The sequence below is a fragment of the Chenopodium quinoa genome, unplaced genomic scaffold (assembly GCF_001683475.1).
Source record: "Chenopodium quinoa cultivar QQ74 unplaced genomic scaffold, ASM168347v1, whole genome shotgun sequence".
Classification (NCBI taxonomy): domain Eukaryota; kingdom Viridiplantae; phylum Streptophyta; class Magnoliopsida; order Caryophyllales; family Amaranthaceae; genus Chenopodium; species Chenopodium quinoa.
Genome location: NW_018744537.1, coordinates 3,349,807 through 3,371,068, shown reverse-complemented (window position 1 = coordinate 3,371,068; position 21,262 = coordinate 3,349,807). Strand labels below are relative to the sequence as shown.

The following is a 21,262-nucleotide window of genomic DNA, read 5'->3' as shown; positions in this document are numbered from 1 at the left end:
ATTCTTACAGACCATATTGTTACAAGCAGTGTTCTGCATCTTACAGTATGAATTATGAGCATGAAGCAGGGTATGGAACAGAAGGATATCAGTTGACAACATCCAGAACTAGCTTTCGAGACTTTTACACAGACCATTTTAGTCGTCTATAGTAAGCAGCTTGAAGTAGAGCAAGCGAAAGCACGAAAATCCACTTAAATCCCATCTGAAATTACCAATAATGCAACCAAATTAGGAGCCATTTCATGAGAAATTTTCATCATAGTGCTTAGCTTCAGGGGATAAAAGTAACCGGGACTTACTAGTTTTCGCTCTTCCATCTCTGGCTCAGCAACCCATGTCAAATACGTTACAACATCTTTCGCCATCTGTGACAATATTCGATATCAAATAAGTTTCCAGTGCCTAGAAATTCAACCAGACTAGTACAGGTATACAGAAGTTTTACCTGAGATTCTGTTGCAGGTGTTCCGTCTTCATACTCTACAGAACCATCACTCAGCATCTTAGGCATGGCTATTGCTCTTCCGGGGAAGTAAGGATTGTAGTGCAACCCCTCCCGAACCTATGATAAAAATTTTATAAGCCCAAATACATAGATTCAATTGTATTTAAATGACAAAACAGCATAAAAAAACAGTTCAGACAGTTGAATGTTACCGAAACACCAGCAGGAGGATTGCGGTAGCCAGTAAGAAGAGAGAAAACATAGTTTTGGCCATTATGCCGGGCCTGAAAATAATGCACAAACGATAAGTAGCCCTTGTATGAAAATTCAGATTATTTGAGTGGAAAATTTCCTTAAAATACGAAAAATTAGATAATTTTACAGTGGAAGTTCATCTATATACTCTCTAATCAAGCTAATTTTTCCTAATACTATAAAATAGTCGCCCTTATTTGAACTTATTATTAATGAAGTTACAGTGCAAAGAATGATGATAGAAATATATTGAAGCATGAACCTTGGTAATGAGACTAAGATCAGGAGGATAAGCCCCTCCATTAGTATACCGAGCAGCCTGCTCATTTGCACAAGGTTGAGGAAAACGATCACTTAATCTTCCAGGACGAGTAAACATTTCTCCCTCGTCGTTAGGCCCATCAACAACCTCAGCTGCCATTTCCTTGACCTCGTCCTCTGTGTAGGCCACACCTACTAAATCGCGGTAGGAAATCAGTGACATTGAATGGCAAGATGCACATACTTGCTGATACACCTGGTGTCCTCGACGAATCCTGTTCAGTAAAACAACAATAGCCCCAAATTACAACTTTAATTAGGACAAGGTGTAATGATCAATTCTCTATAAATAAGGCATTAGGAAATGCAGAGTAGTCTAGTAATTCTACTTACGAGGCGTGATCGTAGGAACTGAGGATGCCTTGGTGAGGCCATGGATAGCTTGCAGAATGCAGGCCTTCTTCAGCTTCGTCAGCTGAGGCCACAGTAGCAAAACTGACTAGTCCAGTAACTCCTGCACCAACTAGCGCGAATACTTTGGAAAATTGTTTTGATATAGGAGTTGCAGTATCCAGAGTTAACTGTGAGATAAATGAAGTTTAATCTGAGCGATGAGTAATGCTGAATGACAAGGGTTCTTAACAACATAAATTCTTACGGTCTATTTGGTAGGCGATAATCATTGTTACAGATAAGTACTAGTTCTAAACTTGTACTTCGTATGTGTTTTTTCAATTTAATGGATTCTTGGTTGATTTTCTTACTAGGTTGATTTTGTCATACATTATTTGATGATTTGATCCATGATACCAATGATTTACCTTCATTTGTCCCCTACAGACTGGTCACATTTGACTTTAATAGCCGAACTTACTTATTTAACTAAGTGTCAAGGTATTTTTGCCTAAAATTACCTATAAGTGATATGATGCAATTAGATTATCTTTAACATATGTTTTCGTTAGATTATAAGTTTATAATCTCAAAAATTGTATCAAAGTAAGTCAAAATGATGAGTTTAGACAACCAAAAGTCAAACCGCATATGTAATATGGGACAAAGGGAGTATCCTTTGTGATAGACAAACTACACAACAAGTTTACGATTACCTTGGAATTGGTAGCGATAACACAATCATCTGCTCTAAGAAACTTCAGGGGTTTGCCTAATACTCTCGAACTATAGAGGCGAGAGATTATTCGAACTAGGAAGTAGACGTGTAATTAGATTTCCATTGAATAAAGTGGCCACCTTCTGTGTTACGAAGCACTTCCCTGTGCATGGGAGTTAAAATGTTGATTGTGCTCTCTAGAAGAGTTTAGAAAGTTGACTTTTTACTTTTCAAATGTAGAATGTATTAGTACACTTATGATCATAATAATTGCAATATTTAATTTTTGTCGAAATCATTTTTTTTTCCCTTCCTAGTCCTATGTGCAATTGTGCAAATGAACTAACATACAATACAAATTTCAAATAGGTGGGCGATTTACACCTATGACTTATCATACATAGACCGCTTTATACAGTGTGTTGCCGCGTGTGTAAGTACTTTGTACTTGTTGAATGAGTTTTGGGCACAGTCATAAGACCTGGGCTGATCATTAGTTCATTACGTTTTGGGCTTTAAATTGGATGGAGACTCCATTTCAATTACAGGAGAAAACAATCCAATCCCTCGTTGGGCCAACAGCATCATTAATTCAGTATATGGGCTTAATAGCAGTCCAAAATGGGTCTTAGAAGTGGAGTCCCATACTATATATATTTTTTTTTACTAAAGGCCCATACTATATCATCTCACTTAAGCTCACTTAATTATTTATTCTTATACTACCTCCGTTAATTATTATTTGCAACATTTATCAAAAAACGGCGCTAATTATTATTTGCAACATTCACAAATCTTTTCATTTTTAGTAATTTTTTTAATGAAATTTTTTTAATGAAATTACAAAAACCTTACTTAAAACTTTATAACATCAATTACATGCTTAAAACATAATTGATTAAAAACTAATCTAATCTAATTAAACTTATTTTATCTTTCAACAATAATCAATTTCTCCATATTCATCTCTTCATCTTCCCCATTATCTTTTTCTCTCCTCCATCATCATCTTCTTCCTCTTCCGATCCCATAATCTAATTTCTCCATCTTCATCCTCTTCCCAATTAACTTTCTTTCTGCTCCTTCAACCACTTCTCATGAATTGAAGCAAAAAACACTCAATTTCAGACCCGGAGAAATGGTCTCGATTGCGTGGGTGTGGGTTTTGGGTTTGTGAGTTCTGGGTTAGTACGTCTGGTCTGGGTCTTGGTGCGAGGGTCTCGGTTTCTTGGGTCTGGGTTCGTAGGTCTAGGTGGGTCCGTAGGTTAGGTGCATGATTTTGGTTTGTGGGTTCACGGTGGTGGGTGTGTTCGCCTATGGGTTCTAGGTTTGTGGCTGGTGGTCTGGGTTCGTGGGTTTGTGGGTTCACGATGGTGGGTGTGTTCGTCCGTGGCTTTTGGCTTATGGGTTTGTGGCTGGGGGTTCAAGGTTCGTCGGTGGTGGTTTTGGGTTTGAACGGTGGGTGGATTCTGGGTGGCGTGGGTGGTGGTTCTGGGTGGTTCAGTTTTATTGTGGTTTAATTTTATGTGTTTTTTTTATATATAATTAAGATATTGTTTATCAAAGTTCTATGTCGACATAGGGCTAAATTTCAATGAGACACTAAAAATAATAGTGGGAGTATAATTTTGTGAAAAGAAGAGTGCATTAGAAAAAAAAATAATAAAATAAATAAAAAGTTAAAATTTTAAAATTAATTTTTTTTTAATACGTAAAATCAACAGATTATATTTTGGTTTAATTGGACCATTTGTAATATATGGCTGGTAAATGGGCTACGAAGGCTTTGTAAAACTCGTAAAGTTCTAAGACCTTGTTAACATTGATCTGAATTCACTTCAAGATTCCCTTTTATTGTACAATTTCTGTTGTATCCTAATTTTAGTAGTTTTTGACTTCTTAATTTCATTAACAAAATCACAAACATACACAAAAATATTACAACCGAATATGAGGAATACCTGATTCAAAAATTTTAATGGTAAATCAATGGTAAACTAAAAAAATTAATGATACATGGCCATATGTATAATTATAATTATGTGGTTATTCGTATAGAGTAAAATTATATTGCTAATTGGATATTCATATTAATTATAATATGTGGTATGTTGCTATAAGTAAAATTCTATTGTCAATAAAACGATAAATTTTTTCAAAAGATTTATAAATTATTTTATTTATACTTTTTTTTTTTATCCTAAACAAATCTATCCAATCTAATCTGGCATCTAATCTAATGTGTGTGTTGCTATAAGTAAAATTTTATTGTCAATAAAAAGATTAATTTTTTTCAAAAGAATTATAAATTATTTTATGTATACTAGTTTTATCCTAAACAAATCTATCCAATCTAATCTAATGTGGCATCTAATCTAATCACAATAATATTTATTTGTCGCCTACATGGCTCGACACTTGGCGAAAAACTGGAATGCCAAGTATCACTGTCTCGTGACCTGGCTGCAAGACCGCCTTTATTTATTAATGATATGATATGATATGATAGGAGTTGTCCCAATGACTTCATCATTAATAAAAATACGTGTTTTTTTAGTGGTTTTTTTACGAGTACAAAATAATGTCCGAGAATCAAATTGAAAAATTGATGAACAATCGAACAAGTAATCTAAGATAGTAAATCAAATTTTTGATTCTAAAGAAGATATTATTTCTAATAATCCTTAATCTTTATTTTATACATCATATTATTTTTTGACACAAGGAAACAAATAAAAACTATAAAGGCTAAACTTATTTTTCTAATTCTTATTAACTTGTAATCTTGTACTATCTCTCATCCTCTCGGGACAATTCAAGTTTCCGTACTCTTGTAAGAAACAATTTTGTTAGAATATATTGTCAATATATTTTGTTTAGTTTATTGTATAGTTGCTATTTATGTTCATTGCACATTTATCTCCTTGATAGTTACCTTACGTACAATTAAGGAGATAATACACAACGAACATACATTTGCAAATATACAATAACAGAATATATTGACATACATTCTAACAAATTTCAATGTTTCTTCTACTACGAATTATACAAAAAGCGAACAAGTCACATTAACTCATGCAAAATCCAAGATATACTCTTTACTCTTTAATAAAATTCTCGTAAAACTTTTGTTTATGTAATGGTCAATATTTTATTCTTGTAGATTTATTTTATTTTAATCATTTAAAATTCTTTTGTTGTTGTTTGATAATAGAGATTTCCATTTCTGGTAGGAGAAGAGCTTCTTATGTTTGTAAACTCCTCCATTTCATCATCACAACGTACAACTGACAAGGTATGTCTCCCAACATGCAGTTTAGCCAGACACTTGTCAATTCTTAAAATATACTATTGGAAATTCAATAGAATTATGACAACTTTCATAGATATGTTATCCTAATTATATACTCTAATTATCGTTCGACAAATGTTATATTGTTTTGTGAGTTTTCATTAATTATTTCATTGGTTAATTTAGTATTATTATTTTCTGAGGAATTTAGTATTATTATTAACCAAAGTTTCAGGAAGTATATTTTTTCACATGCATTCTAGATTTTAATTGGTTAGTTGGTTGCATTCATTATTTTCTACAAGTGATTTAGTTTATGAAAGACTACTTGCAATATATTACACATGAAATGATGAAATGATTCAATAATAAATGTAATCCCAATGGCAATTAAAAATTTATATAATTATAACTTTATCAATTCCTAAATGATAAATCACGTTATATATTAGAATGTTTAACTTCAAAATTATTGATTTGATCCCAATAATATCAACTTAAAATTTAATCCAATCCAATGATTCACGTAGTATACTCAGAGCAAGATTAAAAATTTATGTGCATAGTGCATGAGATATTTAAGACGATCATTTTCTCAACTGCCAAAAATAATACTTTTAAATAATTATACATATTGATACACATAAAAATAAAAATAAAAATTGCTAACTTATCTATATCATAAATTATCCAATACCATGCACTCATTCATTTTCGTTACGTGAGACAATGTGATATCAATGCATGAAAAAACTCGACAATTAAACTACATTATGATAAATTGGTGTATGTGCGTACACAAAGCTAGCTATATGATTACAAGAATGAATTAAGAAATTATTAATATAACATTATTAAGCAATCGATGCAAATTACTAGACTTTTTCAGGGCATGAATGTCAGGCAGCAAACAAGGGCACCAGGACAAATATTGTTGCCAAGGAACAAGACATTATGGGCAAAATTTAATTTTTATATTCTTTATGGTAAAATCTATCTTATTACTTCCCTTATTGTGCTAGTGTAAATAACTAAATATACTCTTTTGATTAAGTGTAATGTGTTACCCTATTGCATGTTTATTTTTGTATCATATATAATACGGAGTACACATTAAAGAGTTATATGAGATCCGTCTCTCTTTTATTTTGGTGTGATTTTTCTACATTTGACTTTTTAATTTATTGACGGATGACAGGTTTTCGTTATGTTATTTTCCCAAAATTTTCTAAATTCTTATATGTTTTGATTTTTTTTTTTTAAATGTATTAACAAAATGAAGCTTGTGATGTACAATGGCACAAGATTGAAGACATTTGAAGACTCTTAATTAGTCTATTCGAAAACATATGATATTAGAAATAAAAAATAGTAAATTAACATTATCCCATAAACAAAATAAAATTAAAAAAAAAGTAAATTGAAAATGTTATTGCAAATCATATTTCACCAAAACAAGAATCTTTTAATTGAAAAAGAGAATTCATACAAACTAATTTGGAATTACTTTTGTGTCACACCTTGCAACGAGATGAGATAGAGTATTCCTATCCCTCTTCACATGAGATAAAATCTCCTTCATCTAGCTAATGAAAGCATTACAAATACAATGCACATTGGGAAATTAAAAGAAAATCTTTGAGAAAATCAGAAACACAAAAGAGTACGGAACAAAATGAGGATTTAATTATCTTAAATAAATTTGATTTATAAATTAAATGAAATGCACGAACAGATAACATGGTGTTCCACTCTTTAATTCTGAAAAGCTGCACTTCATGTTTTGTGTTTTTTACGTTAGTTGTTCAAACTTCAACTCATTCTCTATGTCTAATAAATACAACAACTAAGTTTGTACGTACTTTTAATTTTAATTAGTTTAGTAAATCATACTTCATTTTGTACGTACTTAGCCTAATTTACATGCCACCGCCATTTTTGATCTACTATATCTTCTATTGAAGTTCTCATTTTTATTGTTACCCCCAAGATTTAGCTGTTCTTGATTGTCGGAGCAGGAACCCATTAAATTGGAGAAAAAAATTAAGTCATGTAGTACGTACGTACGTCGTGATTGTTTATCATATAGTCAAGTGGTCCTGCATACGTTTATCGGGTCTAAATACTTATTGTACGTACATCTGATCTGACTATAATAAGTAACAGCAACATATATTGGAAGTTTGCAACAATAACTTAAATACATTATGACTTAGCTCGTTAGAGAGCTTGACATGGTGTGCACAAGTGCCCAACCATATTCCTATAAGTTATGTTTCGTCCATTGCGATGCTAGTTTGTGATTAATGGACATTATTGCTCAACAAACCTTACTTCATGGTTGTTAATTTAGAGGCTATATTAAACATAAAGGACCGTTCTTTTACGTAACTAATTAATTTACGTCCAAAATGCTGTAGCGGAAAAAATGAACGTACCAATTCCAAACATAATTTATCAGAGAAGTACGTAATTAATGGATCAAAGTTTACGAATGTAACAATATTTAATTGATGCTCGATAATCATGTATGCAGGGTTGCTTTCATTTCATAATCCTGAAGCTATGAATTACGGCATGGACGGCACCAATGGCATAGACTAGGTTTTATATTAGAAAGATTACCATCATCAATCTATGCAATGATGGTCGAGCTTGTACACTTTTTTGGTTCAGAATTAGTGGTCACGTTATCTTAATACTCACATCTTTCACAATTCAAGTTTTACGATATTGGTAGTTATATTATTATGTCTTAGACAAACCTTTTCCATAATAAGTTAATCCATAAATATAAATTACAAAGGTTCAAAAAGAGGATAATTCTATGAACAAGAAATATAGGCTGATCGAATTCGAAGTTGATTGAAGACAATCGTATTGGTTTGTACTCCGTAGTTGATTATTTAAATTCTATACAGCCAAACCAGCAAGTATGGTTCAGGCTTAAAACCGATTTTACTGTTTTGAATCGTTTCGATCTAAATATAATCAGTCTGATATTAAAATTTCTAATTAAATCAAATTTGAATTTCAATCCATTCTAACTTTGGACCGATAAATAACATACACTAGTTAGAAGTCTAATAGCTGGGATTACTACTTGAGTTTTAAAACAGAGGACGGTTTAATATTTTAATCTTTAAACCACTGACTTAATATTAAAGTTGTCAATTTGTAAAATTCATTTTTTCCTGGAAATTTTTTTTTTTTTTTTTTGAAGCTTGGCTATACCCAAGGATAAGTATCAAAAACATCGAAGACGTGTACTCTTTGCATTACAGATAACCAGTTACGTAGTATTATTATAAACATTTCATTAGTATAGGGTTTGCATCTTAAAAACTCTACTATAATGTTGATACATGACGTGATTTTTTAATCATGATGCGCATGATTGGTCACTATTTTTTTATTTTTAGGTCAAGCATCCATGTTCTACTAAATTATATTTTTAGGACGAAGTATATTTTATTAGTTAACTATTCTCTCAATCTCTTTTTTGCATCATAGGCCTACTTGTGAGAGCATTATGAGCTATGTGGTGATGTTACTAATGTAAAAGATAAGGGATGACAAAAGTATGTTAATATATACATGTAATTGTTACCTCCGTCTTCAAATAAAAGTTACATTTCACTCATAAGTGTTGTTCTTGATGATAGAGTAAAAAAGTTCATTTTTAATATTTTTTTTCCACATAAAATAAATTAATCGCGAGACATTAATATATATAAACCCCCATTATTTTGTTTATTGTATCTTGACTTTTATTTCATCTTTAAGCAATCAAATCCTAATACAATTTTTTATGTACCTTGTCTAAAAATGTGTGCAAAAGAGAAATAAAATTTATAAATGGGGAAATACATCATTCAGGCTTTAATTTGCACTATTTACATATACTATCTTGATTTGACAGGTGAGAATTTTGATAAACTCATATTGATCAATCTATACTTTTAAATAATATTTCCTCTATTTTTTTTTATTTTTTTTTTATATACTTACAACACTTCTCTTTGTACGCTTGTCGGTACATTATTTCAATTGTTAATATCTTTAATTGTGAATATGTAAAATTATAAACATTAGATATTAAAATAGTATAAATCGAGACGAATCTAACAAGATCCCACATGACTATTTTTTGTTTAACCATAAATCGTTAAAGCTAGTCAAAGTAGAGTATATAAATAGTGTAAAAATCAAACTGTTGCAACTATAAAAAAAAATTTGGAGGAAGTAGGTTTTATAGTTCTTATTTAAAGATAATCATTAACCATTGACAAGTATGAAATTTCAAATATTATGAATTAAAAAATTTAAAGGAAATGCTCATACTAGTATATGATTTCATAGGCTAACCCTTTGAAGCGGTCATCTAGTGATAAGAGTTGTTCGTCTTTCAATTCTTAAGTTTTTGAAGTGGTCACTGCCATAACATTGACCTTAATAATGAGCTTAATTATTATCATTAAAGTCAATCTATATGATAACAAACACGGAGTAGTATTGGAGGCCATTGAGTTGAAAGCTCTTTGGGAAGTAATGTGCAAAAATTTAGAATAACCAATCCACCATTAAGAACTTTTCGGTCTTTATGACAGTTTTGTTGAAATACATCTTTAAAAAACACTGCACACTTATATTATTGTTGCATTGGTTGTATGAGGAAAATAATCCGCATGTTACTTGGGACTAGTCCTAATTTAAGAGATTGAGAAAATGACTAATATATTAGATTGGTGAACTAATTCATCTACTATATAATTGATTATATAAGAAGGAATCCTATAGGCTTATATATGGTCATATTCTCCTTTCGTGCGTGCTTGTGGTCGGTCAAGTGAAATTTATTAATATATATGGTTAACGGTAAGTTTATTGTGCATTAAATTTTAGAATTCTTTATTTGGTTTAAAATTATAGATTGTTAGGTTAAAAAGGTGAAACTATAATTGGTCCTTAATGTGTTTTATACTTCCTTTTTTCTCCACTAAAACCAATTATTTAAATATTAAAAATAATCATATTTCTCACAAGCTAATAAGTATTGAAGATAAACAACATAAAGTCAGAAGAAAATGAGAAAAATGTTATTATAAAAATGTGAAGAATACATATATTGACCTCTTCTAACTCTAAGAAATATTTTCATGATGATGACTTGATGAGAGCCCTTGCAACACAACTTTTTTGACATAGCTCTTAACCATTAAGAAAGGGTACTTGAAACATATTAATCATGCACCAATTTTAAATTCAAATATTAAATACAGCTATGTTGTTAAATTAACAGGTCGTTTTCTTGAGCAATGCTTATCATGCATGCCAACAATTTTCTTGTTATCACTTACAAAAAAATTTACCAACTTATTCCAAAGCAATTGGGATGACTAAATATATTGTGTTTCCTTTTTTAATTTTTGGGTTAGGGGGTTGGTGGTATACCATTATCACAATTTTATTGTCAACCTCTTGCATAGAATAGGAAGGACTCGATTCCAAGTTTTTTTTTTATTATATGGATATTGGTACGTACTATTTTTTGTTCTTAAACTTTTAGTAGCTTTTTGCCGTCCAATGTAAGCAAAAGTGAGAAGATAACGAATTTTAACGTGTAAAAAGCAAAATGTGTACGTATGAACTATGAAAATCTCTAAAAGACATTACACTTTACACAATTACATCCTTGGTTTAAGAATTGATACATTAATTACTTGATTAAGAATTCTTTTATTGGCAATCCATAGAACATTTGCTCATAAACATTGAAGTATTAGACAAGTTTGATGGTGTTTTGTACTTAATTAACAATTAATCAGAAATTAAGAGTAATTTGCTATATGTGTCTAATCCATAATAAAATGTTTCATCCAGGACTATTAGAAAAGTTCAAACAATATTTTTTATAAGGCAAGATATAATCATTAGAAAGCCCTCCTTACGAGGGCAATCCCTAATGTAGTCAAAACACTAATTGATGTATGAAACTACGAAACTTATCATATATATATACCTTGTTTATGGTTCAATTTCGTATATACTTCCTAATGAACTCTTGCGTTAGGGTTGAACCTCGAGGCTTGAGAGGAGGGAACCCTATCATTCTTCCCTTTACATGCATTTAAGGAATAAAATGTCTAAATAAACTCAATAAAGCAGTCTTTAACAACGAATTCAGTACTAGATTCATATTGATTTAATTTAATGATAATTTTCTTTTTTTTTAACAGTGTAATGCTTTTATACTTTTGGTTGTAGTAGCCATAAAAGTCCTTATATCTTCCTTTTGACTTCATTATAGTTTTGAGTCTTTCTTCTTTTCACATTGAATCAACCAAGAAATGGCATAAAGGCTTTCAACCCCTATTAGGTGGTCAATTTTCAAAGACCTTTAGAAGAAATTATTGAATGAAATTATTATTTATTATTGATTATGTATCCTCCTATTCATAATAACCACAATTATACTTGTATTTTTCACTTGTTTGTAATAATGGCAACAATTCCTTATACAGTAAGGAGCTGTTAATATTTTATTATTGTCTCCTTTTCACATTAGTCGCTTATCTCCAACTAAACTACTAAACATAACTCAACTACTTCTATTTATATTATAAAATCTTTTTATTCTCCATCATAGATATTTCTTAATTTATGTTTCTAGACTACTATTGTGATTTATCTAAAACCGATAGCAAAATCACTCGTATTAAAGGCTAATACAATTGCCATCTTCATGTTCGGATTTTTATTTCCATATATAGTATTATTATATGAGGCATAAAACCTTTTTTTTTTTTTTTTAAGAGGGAAACCAAGCTAGTTTATTAATTTAGGGACAACTTGTCCATGAATATATGAAGCATAAACTTTAGGAAATAGTAGTTCGTACTTCGTAACTTATGATTTGTGATTTACTATTCCATCGACTTTTTCGTCATTCCCTCCGTCATGGTACATGATCTTTATTCATACCGAAAGTACAAGTTTATAACTAATTCGCCTTTTTAATCCCCATTTTCTTAGTTTTCATATATATGCTGCCTTCAATTCTCATATTAATTAATAGTAATAAGTATTCCTACTTCCTAGTATTAATTAAAAGTACTAGGTTGAAGTTGTTACAATCTAGAGCAAAACCCGAGATCGCAATCTTATATTTGTCCCTGAAAGTAATGAGATACAAATATTCATGGGAAAACTCAACCACGGTGACCAATCATGTGACAAAACAAGAAAAATAAAGGGTGTTGTTATTCGTCGCTCCCATTTTACCGGGCGTCGCTCGCATTTTTTGCTTGAAATTCCTAAATTGCCCCTTGGTTATAAATAGCCACGAGACTCCCGAACTACACATTTCACACTTGAATTTTCTCTCTCTAAAATCTGTAATCTCTCTAAAAAATCACATTTGTAATTTTCTCCAAAAAAAAAAAAAACCAAAACCGAAAACAACCACAATCGACTTGCAATGGCTGACCGGAGGCACATAAGGTTCACGCATGGTGGTCGTGGCGGCGGTGGATTTTCCGGCGAACAGGTAATCAAAACGAAAAAAAAAAAAAATTTCTGGAAAAACCCAGAATTTCTGGAAATAAGGGGACATCCGCCTGAAAAATCCGGATGTCCCTAGAACATCCGCCTAAAAAATCCGGATGTTCTAGGGACATCCGGATTTTTCAGGCGGATGTCCCCTTATTTCCAGAAATTCTGGGTTTTTCCAGAATTTTTTTTTTCTATTTTTTTTTTTCGTTTTTTGTATTTCTTCTTTATTCCGATTTTTTTGACGTTTTTCAGTTTTCGTTTTTTTTTTTGTTGTATTTTATTTTTGCAGTTTTTTTTGCATAAATTTTTTATAATTTTCAGTTTCGGTTTTGTTTTTTTTTTTTTTCAGTTTATTTTTTTTTTGCACTTTTTTTTTTCTGTTTTTTTGTGTGTTGCTGTTGTCGTTGTTGTTGTTGTTCAAGTCGTTGTTGTTGTTGCTGTTGGTGTCGTTGTTGTTGTTGTTGTTGTTGTTCTTGAAGTTGTTGTTGTTCTTGAAGTTGTTGTTGTTGAAGTTGGTGTTGTTGTTGTCGTTCTTGGAGTTGTCGTTGTTGGAGTTGTTGTTGTTGTTGTCGTTGTTGTTGTCTTTGTTGTTGTTGTTGTAATTATATTAGTATGTTTTTGTTTAGTTTTTATTTTGTAATTTTTTTTTTTATAATTATTTTTTATTTCTTAATTTTTTAAATTGTTTATCTTTGTTAATTGTTTTTAATTTGTTTGTGATGTTTTTTTTTGTCGATTTATTTTCTATCCTTTTGTTTCTATGTTTGTGAGGTTTTTTTTTTTTTTTTTGTTATTCGTTTATGTTTCTTAATTTTTGTATATTAGTTTGTGATGTTTTTTTTTTGTATTGAGTTTTTTTTTTTATTCTGTTGTTATTATGTTAGTGAGGTTTTATTGTTGTTCGTGTAATTTGTTTATACTTGTTATTTTTTTTTTATTTGTTTGTGATTTTTATTGTTTTTTTTGTTTATGTTTTTTGGTTTGTTTTTGTGGTTTTGCTTGGGAAAATTTATTTTTGTTTATGTTTTTTTTATTATGTACGTACTTAACATAGATTGAGGGTTCGGGAACTCGTCACGCAATATCTAGGCGTTTGAACGCCTCAGTTAGGCGGGAGTCAGGCCGTTTAGGAAATACGGCCGAACCGTTCGATCACCAGCAGCAGTATGGGTATGCTGGTAACTGGTCGGGGGAGCAGCAGCCAGAACGTAGCATCCCCATGTACTCGTCGGGTGGAGTGCCTTCACCTTCATCTGACGATGAGGACGACGAGGCAAGTCAGGCTTCCCGCGATCAAGAGTATAACCCTCGTTATTATCATACGGTGCAACGGGGTCAGACTGGGAGATTTTTCAGCAGTAGTCAAACCAGTCACCCTTCCACCAGCACAGCAGAGGCATGGGTAGTGCAGGAGGCGATGCCAGGAGGTCCTGAGGATGGGACCGTTATCCCTAGCTTTGGGGGGCACGTGGCTGCGTATATATGGGGCGGGCAGGAGCGTAATGTTTTGCGCTGTTTGGGCAGGACGCAGTTGTGTTCTGAGTTGGTCGCCTGGCGAGGTCGTCTTGCACAGGAGCATCTGGAGTTGATTGACAGTAGCGGTCTGTCTCACTTACCTGGGATCATGTTCAGGCGTTTGGATTGGCCGCTGATTTCAGCTTTTGTTGAGAGATGGCAACCAGATACGAACACGTTCCATATGCCATTTGGGGAGATTACGGTCATGCTGCATGATGTGTACTACATACTAGGGCTTCGTGTAGATGGTAGCATGGTGTCCGCTACTCCCAGCACGGACACCCTACGGGACGCATGCTCGATCACCATGGACTTGACTGCAGAGGAGCTGAATGAGAAGAGCGGTACCAAGACCATCTGGCAGGGGAGTGGGGTGCTGACGGAGAGGATTGCGGAGTCGACCCTGGAGTCGCAGAGGCCTTTTAATGTCCATTACAGTGCCTACCTGTGGTTAGTGCTGGGCGGATGTCTGTTTCTGGACAAGAGTGGTAACCGTACTCATCCGTCCTTCCTCAGCGAGCTTGTTGTGGATGATCTGCCGATCGATGAGTACTCTTGGGGTTCAGCTGTTCTAGCGTATTTGTATCGGCATTTGGGTACGGCATCTAGGAAAGATGCCGATTCTATCGCTGGTTGTCTCACACTTCTGCAGGCGTGGATCTATGAGTATTTTTCATGCTTCCGGCCTCAGCAGGGTACCTTGACTAGGGAGCTTAGTGTTCCGCGTGCCTCAGCTTGGGATGTGGGATCGGGATGCCCCAACAAGAGCATGGAGCGCCTCCTCGCATTTAGATCTAGATTGGATCAGCTGACCGATAATGAGGTTAACTGGCTCCCGTACGGGATTGATCCGGCACGTCGCGTGCCAGCCACTTTATTCATTGGCTGCATCCAGTATCGAGGTATCATTGAGCCATACATGCCTGATCGAGTCGTTCGTCAGCTGGGATTTGTGCTGGACATTCCGGGGACCATTATCAGGCCTGAGAAGGCTAAGAGGCCGACGAACTTGAAGATGTATCGGGTAGAGTTCCCAACTGAGATGACATCAGTGATGTGGACTCGGTTTGTCCCTGGATCGTCGTTTAGTGTTGTTCCCGGTGCCCTTACCCGACTCGGCGGTGGAGCTCCTACGGTCGGTCCTGGTTACATGCAGTGGCTCTACCGATTTTCGCATCCTCGTATTTCTCCGGTTGGGTCTTCAGTTGGGGACAGACTTCTAGAGAGGACTAACACGGACTACGTAAGCACTTGTGTTTTATTTATACTTTAACTTTCATGTACGCTAACTGTGAATTATGTAACTAATGTGTTGTTCTCTTATTTGTAGTGGATGGGTCGTTCCTTGGAGATTCACCGTAGGGCACTGGCAGAGTATCCCAGCATGTCGCCTGACACGAGGGGGATGACTGAGCAGCTGATTTTGGACTGGCAGGCGAGGATGGGGCTGTGATCCACTTCTGTTTTTGTTTACCATTAGCTAGTCCATCTGAAACTTTGTTTTGTAAATAAAAATAATGTAATTGCGAGTTTTGTTTCAACTTTGTATCATTAATTTGATTAATTTCCTTATATTATATCCGTAGAACTGTTCAACCTAAATTACATAAATCTGATCAGCCTAATTACATAAATTCGTCTTCCAACATAATAACATAAATAAGTTCATCCTAATTACATTTATGTATTCAGCCTAATTACATGTATGTGTTCAATCTAATTACATAAGTTCGTCTTTCAACCTAATTACATAAATATGTTCAGCCTAATTACATATATCTATTCAACCTAATTACATAAATATGTTCAACCTAATTACCTTAATAATGTTCACTGGCCAACTAATGCATCCCACATGTTCCTTCTAGCGATATACAGCTGATCCCATCCACCGACACTTGGCTCGTGGTTCTCTGTCCACCATCCTGCGATCGGAGGAAGAGGTGAATTGTCGACTAGATCAATGCAGATGAAATGTGACCCCCCAACTGTAGCGATGACAAATTCCCGGGTTGGTGCTCTGACCCCGGCTCGTGCCTGCAGCGGTAAGATGGTGAGACAAGGGTAATAGCAGGTCGGGTCGTTACCTACACCAAGAATTATAACCACTGCGTTGAACCAAGTAGCAATGGGAAATAAATCTTGAATAGCAACCATCCAGTGCCGTGAATCAACAGCCCCACCATCCCATCGAATGCGATCCACATTCAGCCACACCCTTCCTATCCCGTATATCCTTTCGTACAAGAAGGGGTGAGCGGCGACCTCGTTCGCTAGTATTTCCCGAGCGTCATACCACTTCGCTTGATCTCCGAGGAAGAAGTCGGCCACACAACGAAATCCGCAGTTACCATCGCCAATGACGTCCTTCCATCCCGTGATGTAAGGCAACATCGGTCCTGGGAGCAAGTGCAAATATCGGCATTGGCGGATGTCACCTTGATCTTCTGTCACTGCACATTTTATGTTTTCGTTATGAGTACGGAAGAAATTGAAATACGTGTAAATCACAAAACCAATAGCAAGCCGTACCTGTTTGCTGCGTACGACGTTCAGTGTATCGACGGTCCACATGTTCGAAGTAACTGTGATGTCGTCTAGTATCGTTGTTCCTTCGGCGACCTCGAACGTTGTGATTCACTTGCGGTTCTTCGAGGTTTGAATGATCCGGATGCAGCTCCTCCTCAATAATGCGAGATACATTTCGAAGTACAGCAGGATCACTAGCAACGACCTCATCAACCAAGGAACGGAAATGTGCAGCATCCTCGTTACAATCGTTCACGAACTCCGGTACATTAACACCGTCGCCGATGACCAAGGTCTTCCAGAACGGATGAATTTTCCTTCTATACAAGCCTGTTTGCGCAACCAACGAGTCATATATCTGGCAAGCGCATGGCAAACCGTGGGTCACACGCATTGCACATCCACAACGTTCATGCACCTGGTAACTCAGCTCCGTCATCCTTCTTGTCTCGTCATCTAGTACTTTCAGACAATGCTGAGACACCTTGCCGTTAATACGAGACAGTGGCAACTGTCTGTACTTCTCACCGATCTTCGACCTTGACGCCTCCAATGAATTACGAATGGCAATGATCTGGTTGCCAATATGACTATGTACTCGGGCCCATACGATATCCAAAGAACCTGCCATTGAAGTTAATTATAAAAAACCCATTGGTATTTACAAAAAAATGGAATTAAAACAAAGTACATACACCGGCTACAAAATTCCAACAAAATACCTGTCGAAGATTCGAACCACATCTTCATGGCCGAATGTTGACTCTCAACTCGGCAAGTGCTCGTGTTACCGAGGTGCAGAACCTGGTTCGTCCAGAATGTCACGAATTTGGTCTTATGACAAAGCCAGGTTCTCTCGACATAACTAATCACATTTGGAAAACTGGCCCACCGGGTTTTCATTCTGTCTATAGCTGAGTTATAATCCGCCTCAGCCGTGGCATCCATGATACGTTTCCAAGGACCGTTTTTGAATTGCGCCCCAATCTTCTTGTTCTTGAACATACTAGTGACCCGAGCCTCCACATCTTTGTTAATGTGCCACCGACAAAGCAAATGCGACGTCCCGGGAAACCCTTCTCTCAATGCCGCACAAAGTCCAAGCTCACGGTCTGTCAGAAATACCGACGGCTCCTTATCATACCCAATCAACTCTCTTAATCTCTGTAGAACCCACCGGTAGCTTCCCGTGCACTCGTTGCGCATGAACACATAACCGACGAGGAAATTCTGATTTGTCGGTGTCACACCGACTATCTCAAAGAACGGCATCCCGTATCGGTTGGTCTTGTATGTCGAATCCATGCCGATCACATACGGGTACGTCCGTAGTATGTTCACCGTGATCGAGTGCACCATAAACGCATGCTGCAGAACGCCGACATCATCAGACATGACCCAGTAAATATACCGGCTCTCTCTCGCTAAATGCAGAAATTGCTGAACAACTCCTCTCCCATCAGACATCTCCGCTCTCAAGTTATTCCGACAGTTGTAGATATGTCGGATGTTTGGATGATCATCGGGAAATTGCTCAGCAATTGTCGCCATGATGTTCCGCGGTGCAACCTTGGACTTTGTCATGTCCTGGACAACCTTCTTCGCATCCGGGCTCAAGCCACTGATCTTACGATGACCCTCCGGATAGACAATCATTGGATGGTTATGGGTCCCAGTTGCATCATTCTTGGCCCGGATCTTCCAACTGTCGGTGACGAAGACATAATAAATCTTGATGTAGAAAGGACAACCAATTGCTTTGGTTTTGGTGTCCCTCCTAATTGCATTCTCAAGATCTCTCGGCTGGCTCTTTCGGCCCCTATCACACCTCAAATACCGGTACGGCCGACCGTCTCTGGTTTTGTTGTAAGACGATTTAACCAAAAGAAAACCCAGATTTACGGCAACAGCATTCGCCCAATTAACTGCCTCATCAAACGTTGGAAACAACGTGTCTGTGGCAAAATGCGCACTATAATTTACATCGTCGGCACCATCTTCGTACTCCGAACCCTATAAACAAAAATGAAGACACACATAAAACACAAACACGTTACTTCTAATTCTAGTATAGACAATAATAGTAACAATATTAAAAATAATATTAACAATAAACACAACAATACTAAAAACAAGTTAACAATAATCATAACAATACTAAAAATAATATAAACAATAAAAACATTAACAATAACACTAATATAATAACCATAACAATAATAACAAAATTAATCATAATATAATCAAAATTAAACATAACGATAATAAAAACAATAATAGTAAACATAATAATATCAACAATAATAGCGATACTAATAACCATTAATGCACAAAAAATTAAAAAAATTAATAATAACCATAATGATGATAATAATCATAATAATAATAGCAACACTAATAATAAAATAATACTAATAATAATAATCAAAAACATCAACAATAACACTAATATATTAAAAAAAACAAAAAAAAAAAAAAAAAACGGTTTTATGTAACATCCGGATGGAATTTCCGGATCTTCCATGGAGGATCCGGATGAAATTTCCGGATCTTCCATGGATCATCCGGAAATTTTGTCCGGATGTTACATAAAACAGAAAAAAAAAAATTTTTGCGAAACTTACAGAATCTTCCGACGATGCCTCCGGTGTGCGATCGTTGCCGTCATTCCACATCTTAAGCCGGTAAATTCACCTCCAGAAAAAATTTGTGAAGAAAATTTAAAAAAAACCGACTACTCGGGATTTTGGGACTCGGGATTTTTGGACTCGGGAATTTTAAAAAGGAAACTTTGAGTGAAACCGCTCGATAATGTTTTTAATATGATCGTGATTCTTTATGACTAGTCGGTGAACCTTTAAATAGCACAAAATCACCTAAGGGCAAAATAGTCATTTCAGTCAAAATTGGGAGCGATACCTAGTAAAAAGGGAGCGACGAATAGCAATTCAGAAAATAAAAAGCAATATTACAACAATTTTACCTCACTCGAACCAAGCAAGTTAAGTACTTTGAAGTTGGTTGATGATCTCTTATGTATCCTTTCGTTCCCTTCAATTCCAAACGTTGAACTTGTAAAAAATAGACTAAAATATTGTGAGATAATTAAATTTTAATTTTGATATGTTATATGAAAGCTCGCACTAATAAGACTTATTCATTTACGTGGGGCGAGTTTCTTAACTCAAATGGGTGAATATAGCTCACATCGAACAAGGGTCTGCATATAAAATTTCCGCCTTATGTAAGACAAAAAAAATGCAATCTTAGACAATGTGCCTGTTAGAATTTGCTTTGAAATGCTTTGTCCCCTTTGAAAGACTATCATTTGGCCATCGATGGGTATTCAGTGCAACACTCCTAAACATACGGTGTTTGTTATTAGGTGGATTACGACTTATATTTTTTGGTAAACTTTTGGGTGAGACGGATTCACCGTGAGTCCGCCGCCAACACTCACAACACCATTTATTAATCAACTCTCGCTAAAATCGAAATCCTCCAACCATCATCACCTCGTTACCCACTTCCGCCGTCTTCCTCCACCACCACTTCCACCGTCTTCTTTGTTCTAGGTTTCTTCGGCAGCGTTTTCGGCGGCATTTTCCGACGGAGAAGACATGGAGTTAGGTTTTGTGGGTTTGATTTGTGGCGGCAAGTACGGAGGAGAGAGAAAATGGTGGTGGTTTTGGCGGCAACACTACAGTTGGAGTGTAAGAGATGCTTTGTTTGATTTAATGTGAAAAATCCCAATCTGGAGGGGTTTCCATGGATGTAATGAGGAGAGAGAAAATATTATAGCCATGGAAGAAGAAGAGAGTCAATGGTGAAGGAGAAAATAATGTCAGGTATTAGATTATTATTGTTTGGTATTAGATTATTATTGTCAGACATATTGGACTCACGGTAGTCCGGTCTCACACAAAACCTTCTCATTTTTTTTGCCTATTTTCGGTCTTTTCCACTTTATGTTTTGTGAGTATTATGCAAATTCCTTAGGGTTTAACCTAGTCAATAGTCACTATATGTTTTGTAATATGTACTTTCCTCAACATCAGTAAAACTTTCCTCTCACTTAATATTTGAGCTGACTCAGCTCATTGTTAGTGAACAATGTAATATACCACCTCCGATTTTTTTTATGTGCAACTTTGGTAGACTTTACGGTTCACGAGGCAAAACTTAATAATGGTGATTAATGTATTATAAGGGTATGTAATTAAAGTGGAGAGAGAATGTTTGGATAATTAATCAACCACCCACTGCCACCACCAAAACTAGCCAACACCAC

General features: G+C 35.0%; 3 protein-coding genes and 1 pseudogene across 3 annotated transcripts; 1 reads left to right on the top strand and 3 right to left on the bottom strand.

Annotated features, from left to right (window-relative positions):
- Nucleotides 1–88: 88 nt before the first annotated feature.
- LOC110698824 lies at nucleotides 89–1,791 on the bottom strand (annotated as a pseudogene).
- A 10,424-nt stretch (nucleotides 1,792–12,215) lies between these two features.
- LOC110698698 (protein MAIN-LIKE 1-like) lies at nucleotides 12,216–16,048 on the top strand. Its single transcript, XM_021876199.1, has 3 exons — nucleotides 12,216–12,919; nucleotides 13,979–15,685; nucleotides 15,773–16,048. The coding sequence occupies exons 1-3, from the start codon at nucleotides 12,851–12,853 to the stop codon at nucleotides 15,893–15,895; spliced, it is 1,899 nt and encodes a 632-aa protein (XP_021731891.1). The 5' UTR covers nucleotides 12,216–12,850; the 3' UTR covers nucleotides 15,896–16,048.
- A 224-nt stretch (nucleotides 16,049–16,272) lies between these two features.
- LOC110698823 lies at nucleotides 16,273–17,719 on the bottom strand. The gene is made up of 2 exons (XM_021876342.1): nucleotides 16,975–17,719; nucleotides 16,273–16,895 (listed from the first exon to the last, which is right to left on the bottom strand). Exons 1-2 carry the CDS (start codon nucleotides 17,600–17,602, stop codon nucleotides 16,273–16,275), a joined length of 1,251 nt encoding a protein of 416 aa, XP_021732034.1. The 5' UTR covers nucleotides 17,603–17,719.
- On the bottom strand, nucleotides 17,718–19,646 carry LOC110698822 (protein FAR1-RELATED SEQUENCE 5-like). The gene is made up of 3 exons (XM_021876341.1): nucleotides 19,596–19,646; nucleotides 17,864–18,984; nucleotides 17,718–17,775 (listed from the first exon to the last, which is right to left on the bottom strand). The coding sequence occupies exons 1-3, from the start codon at nucleotides 19,644–19,646 to the stop codon at nucleotides 17,718–17,720; spliced, it is 1,230 nt and encodes a 409-aa protein (XP_021732033.1).
- Nucleotides 19,647–21,262: the final 1,616 nt, after the last annotated feature.

What these genes read in the sequence shown, in the direction of transcription:
- LOC110698823 (XM_021876342.1), bottom strand. Translation starts at nt 17,602, where the DNA reads ATGGCAGGTTCTTTGGATATCGTATGGGCCCGAGTACATAGTCATATT. An exon ending in ACGTCGTACGCAGCAAACAG is followed by an intron (nt 16,896 to 16,974) that starts GTACGGCTTGCT and finishes TAAAATGTGCAG; the next exon opens with TGACAGAAGATCAAGGTGAC.
- LOC110698822 (XM_021876341.1), bottom strand. Translation starts at nt 19,646, where the DNA reads ATGTGGAATGACGGCAACGATCGCACACCGGAGGCATCGTCGGAAGAT. An exon ending in AGGCATCGTCGGAAGATTCT is followed by an intron (nt 18,985 to 19,595) that starts GTAAGTTTCGCA and finishes TTTTGTTTATAG; the next exon opens with GGTTCGGAGTACGAAGATGG. An exon ending in ATAGACAGAATGAAAACCCG is followed by an intron (nt 17,776 to 17,863) that starts GTGGGCCAGTTT and finishes TGGACGAACCAG; the next exon opens with GTTCTGCACCTCGGTAACAC.
- LOC110698698 (XM_021876199.1), top strand. Translation starts at nt 12,851, where the DNA reads ATGGCTGACCGGAGGCACATAAGGTTCACGCATGGTGGTCGTGGCGGC. An exon ending in GTGGATTTTCCGGCGAACAG is followed by an intron (nt 12,920 to 13,978) that starts GTAATCAAAACG and finishes TACTTAACATAG; the next exon opens with ATTGAGGGTTCGGGAACTCG. An exon ending in AGAGGACTAACACGGACTAC is followed by an intron (nt 15,686 to 15,772) that starts GTAAGCACTTGT and finishes TCTTATTTGTAG; the next exon opens with TGGATGGGTCGTTCCTTGGA.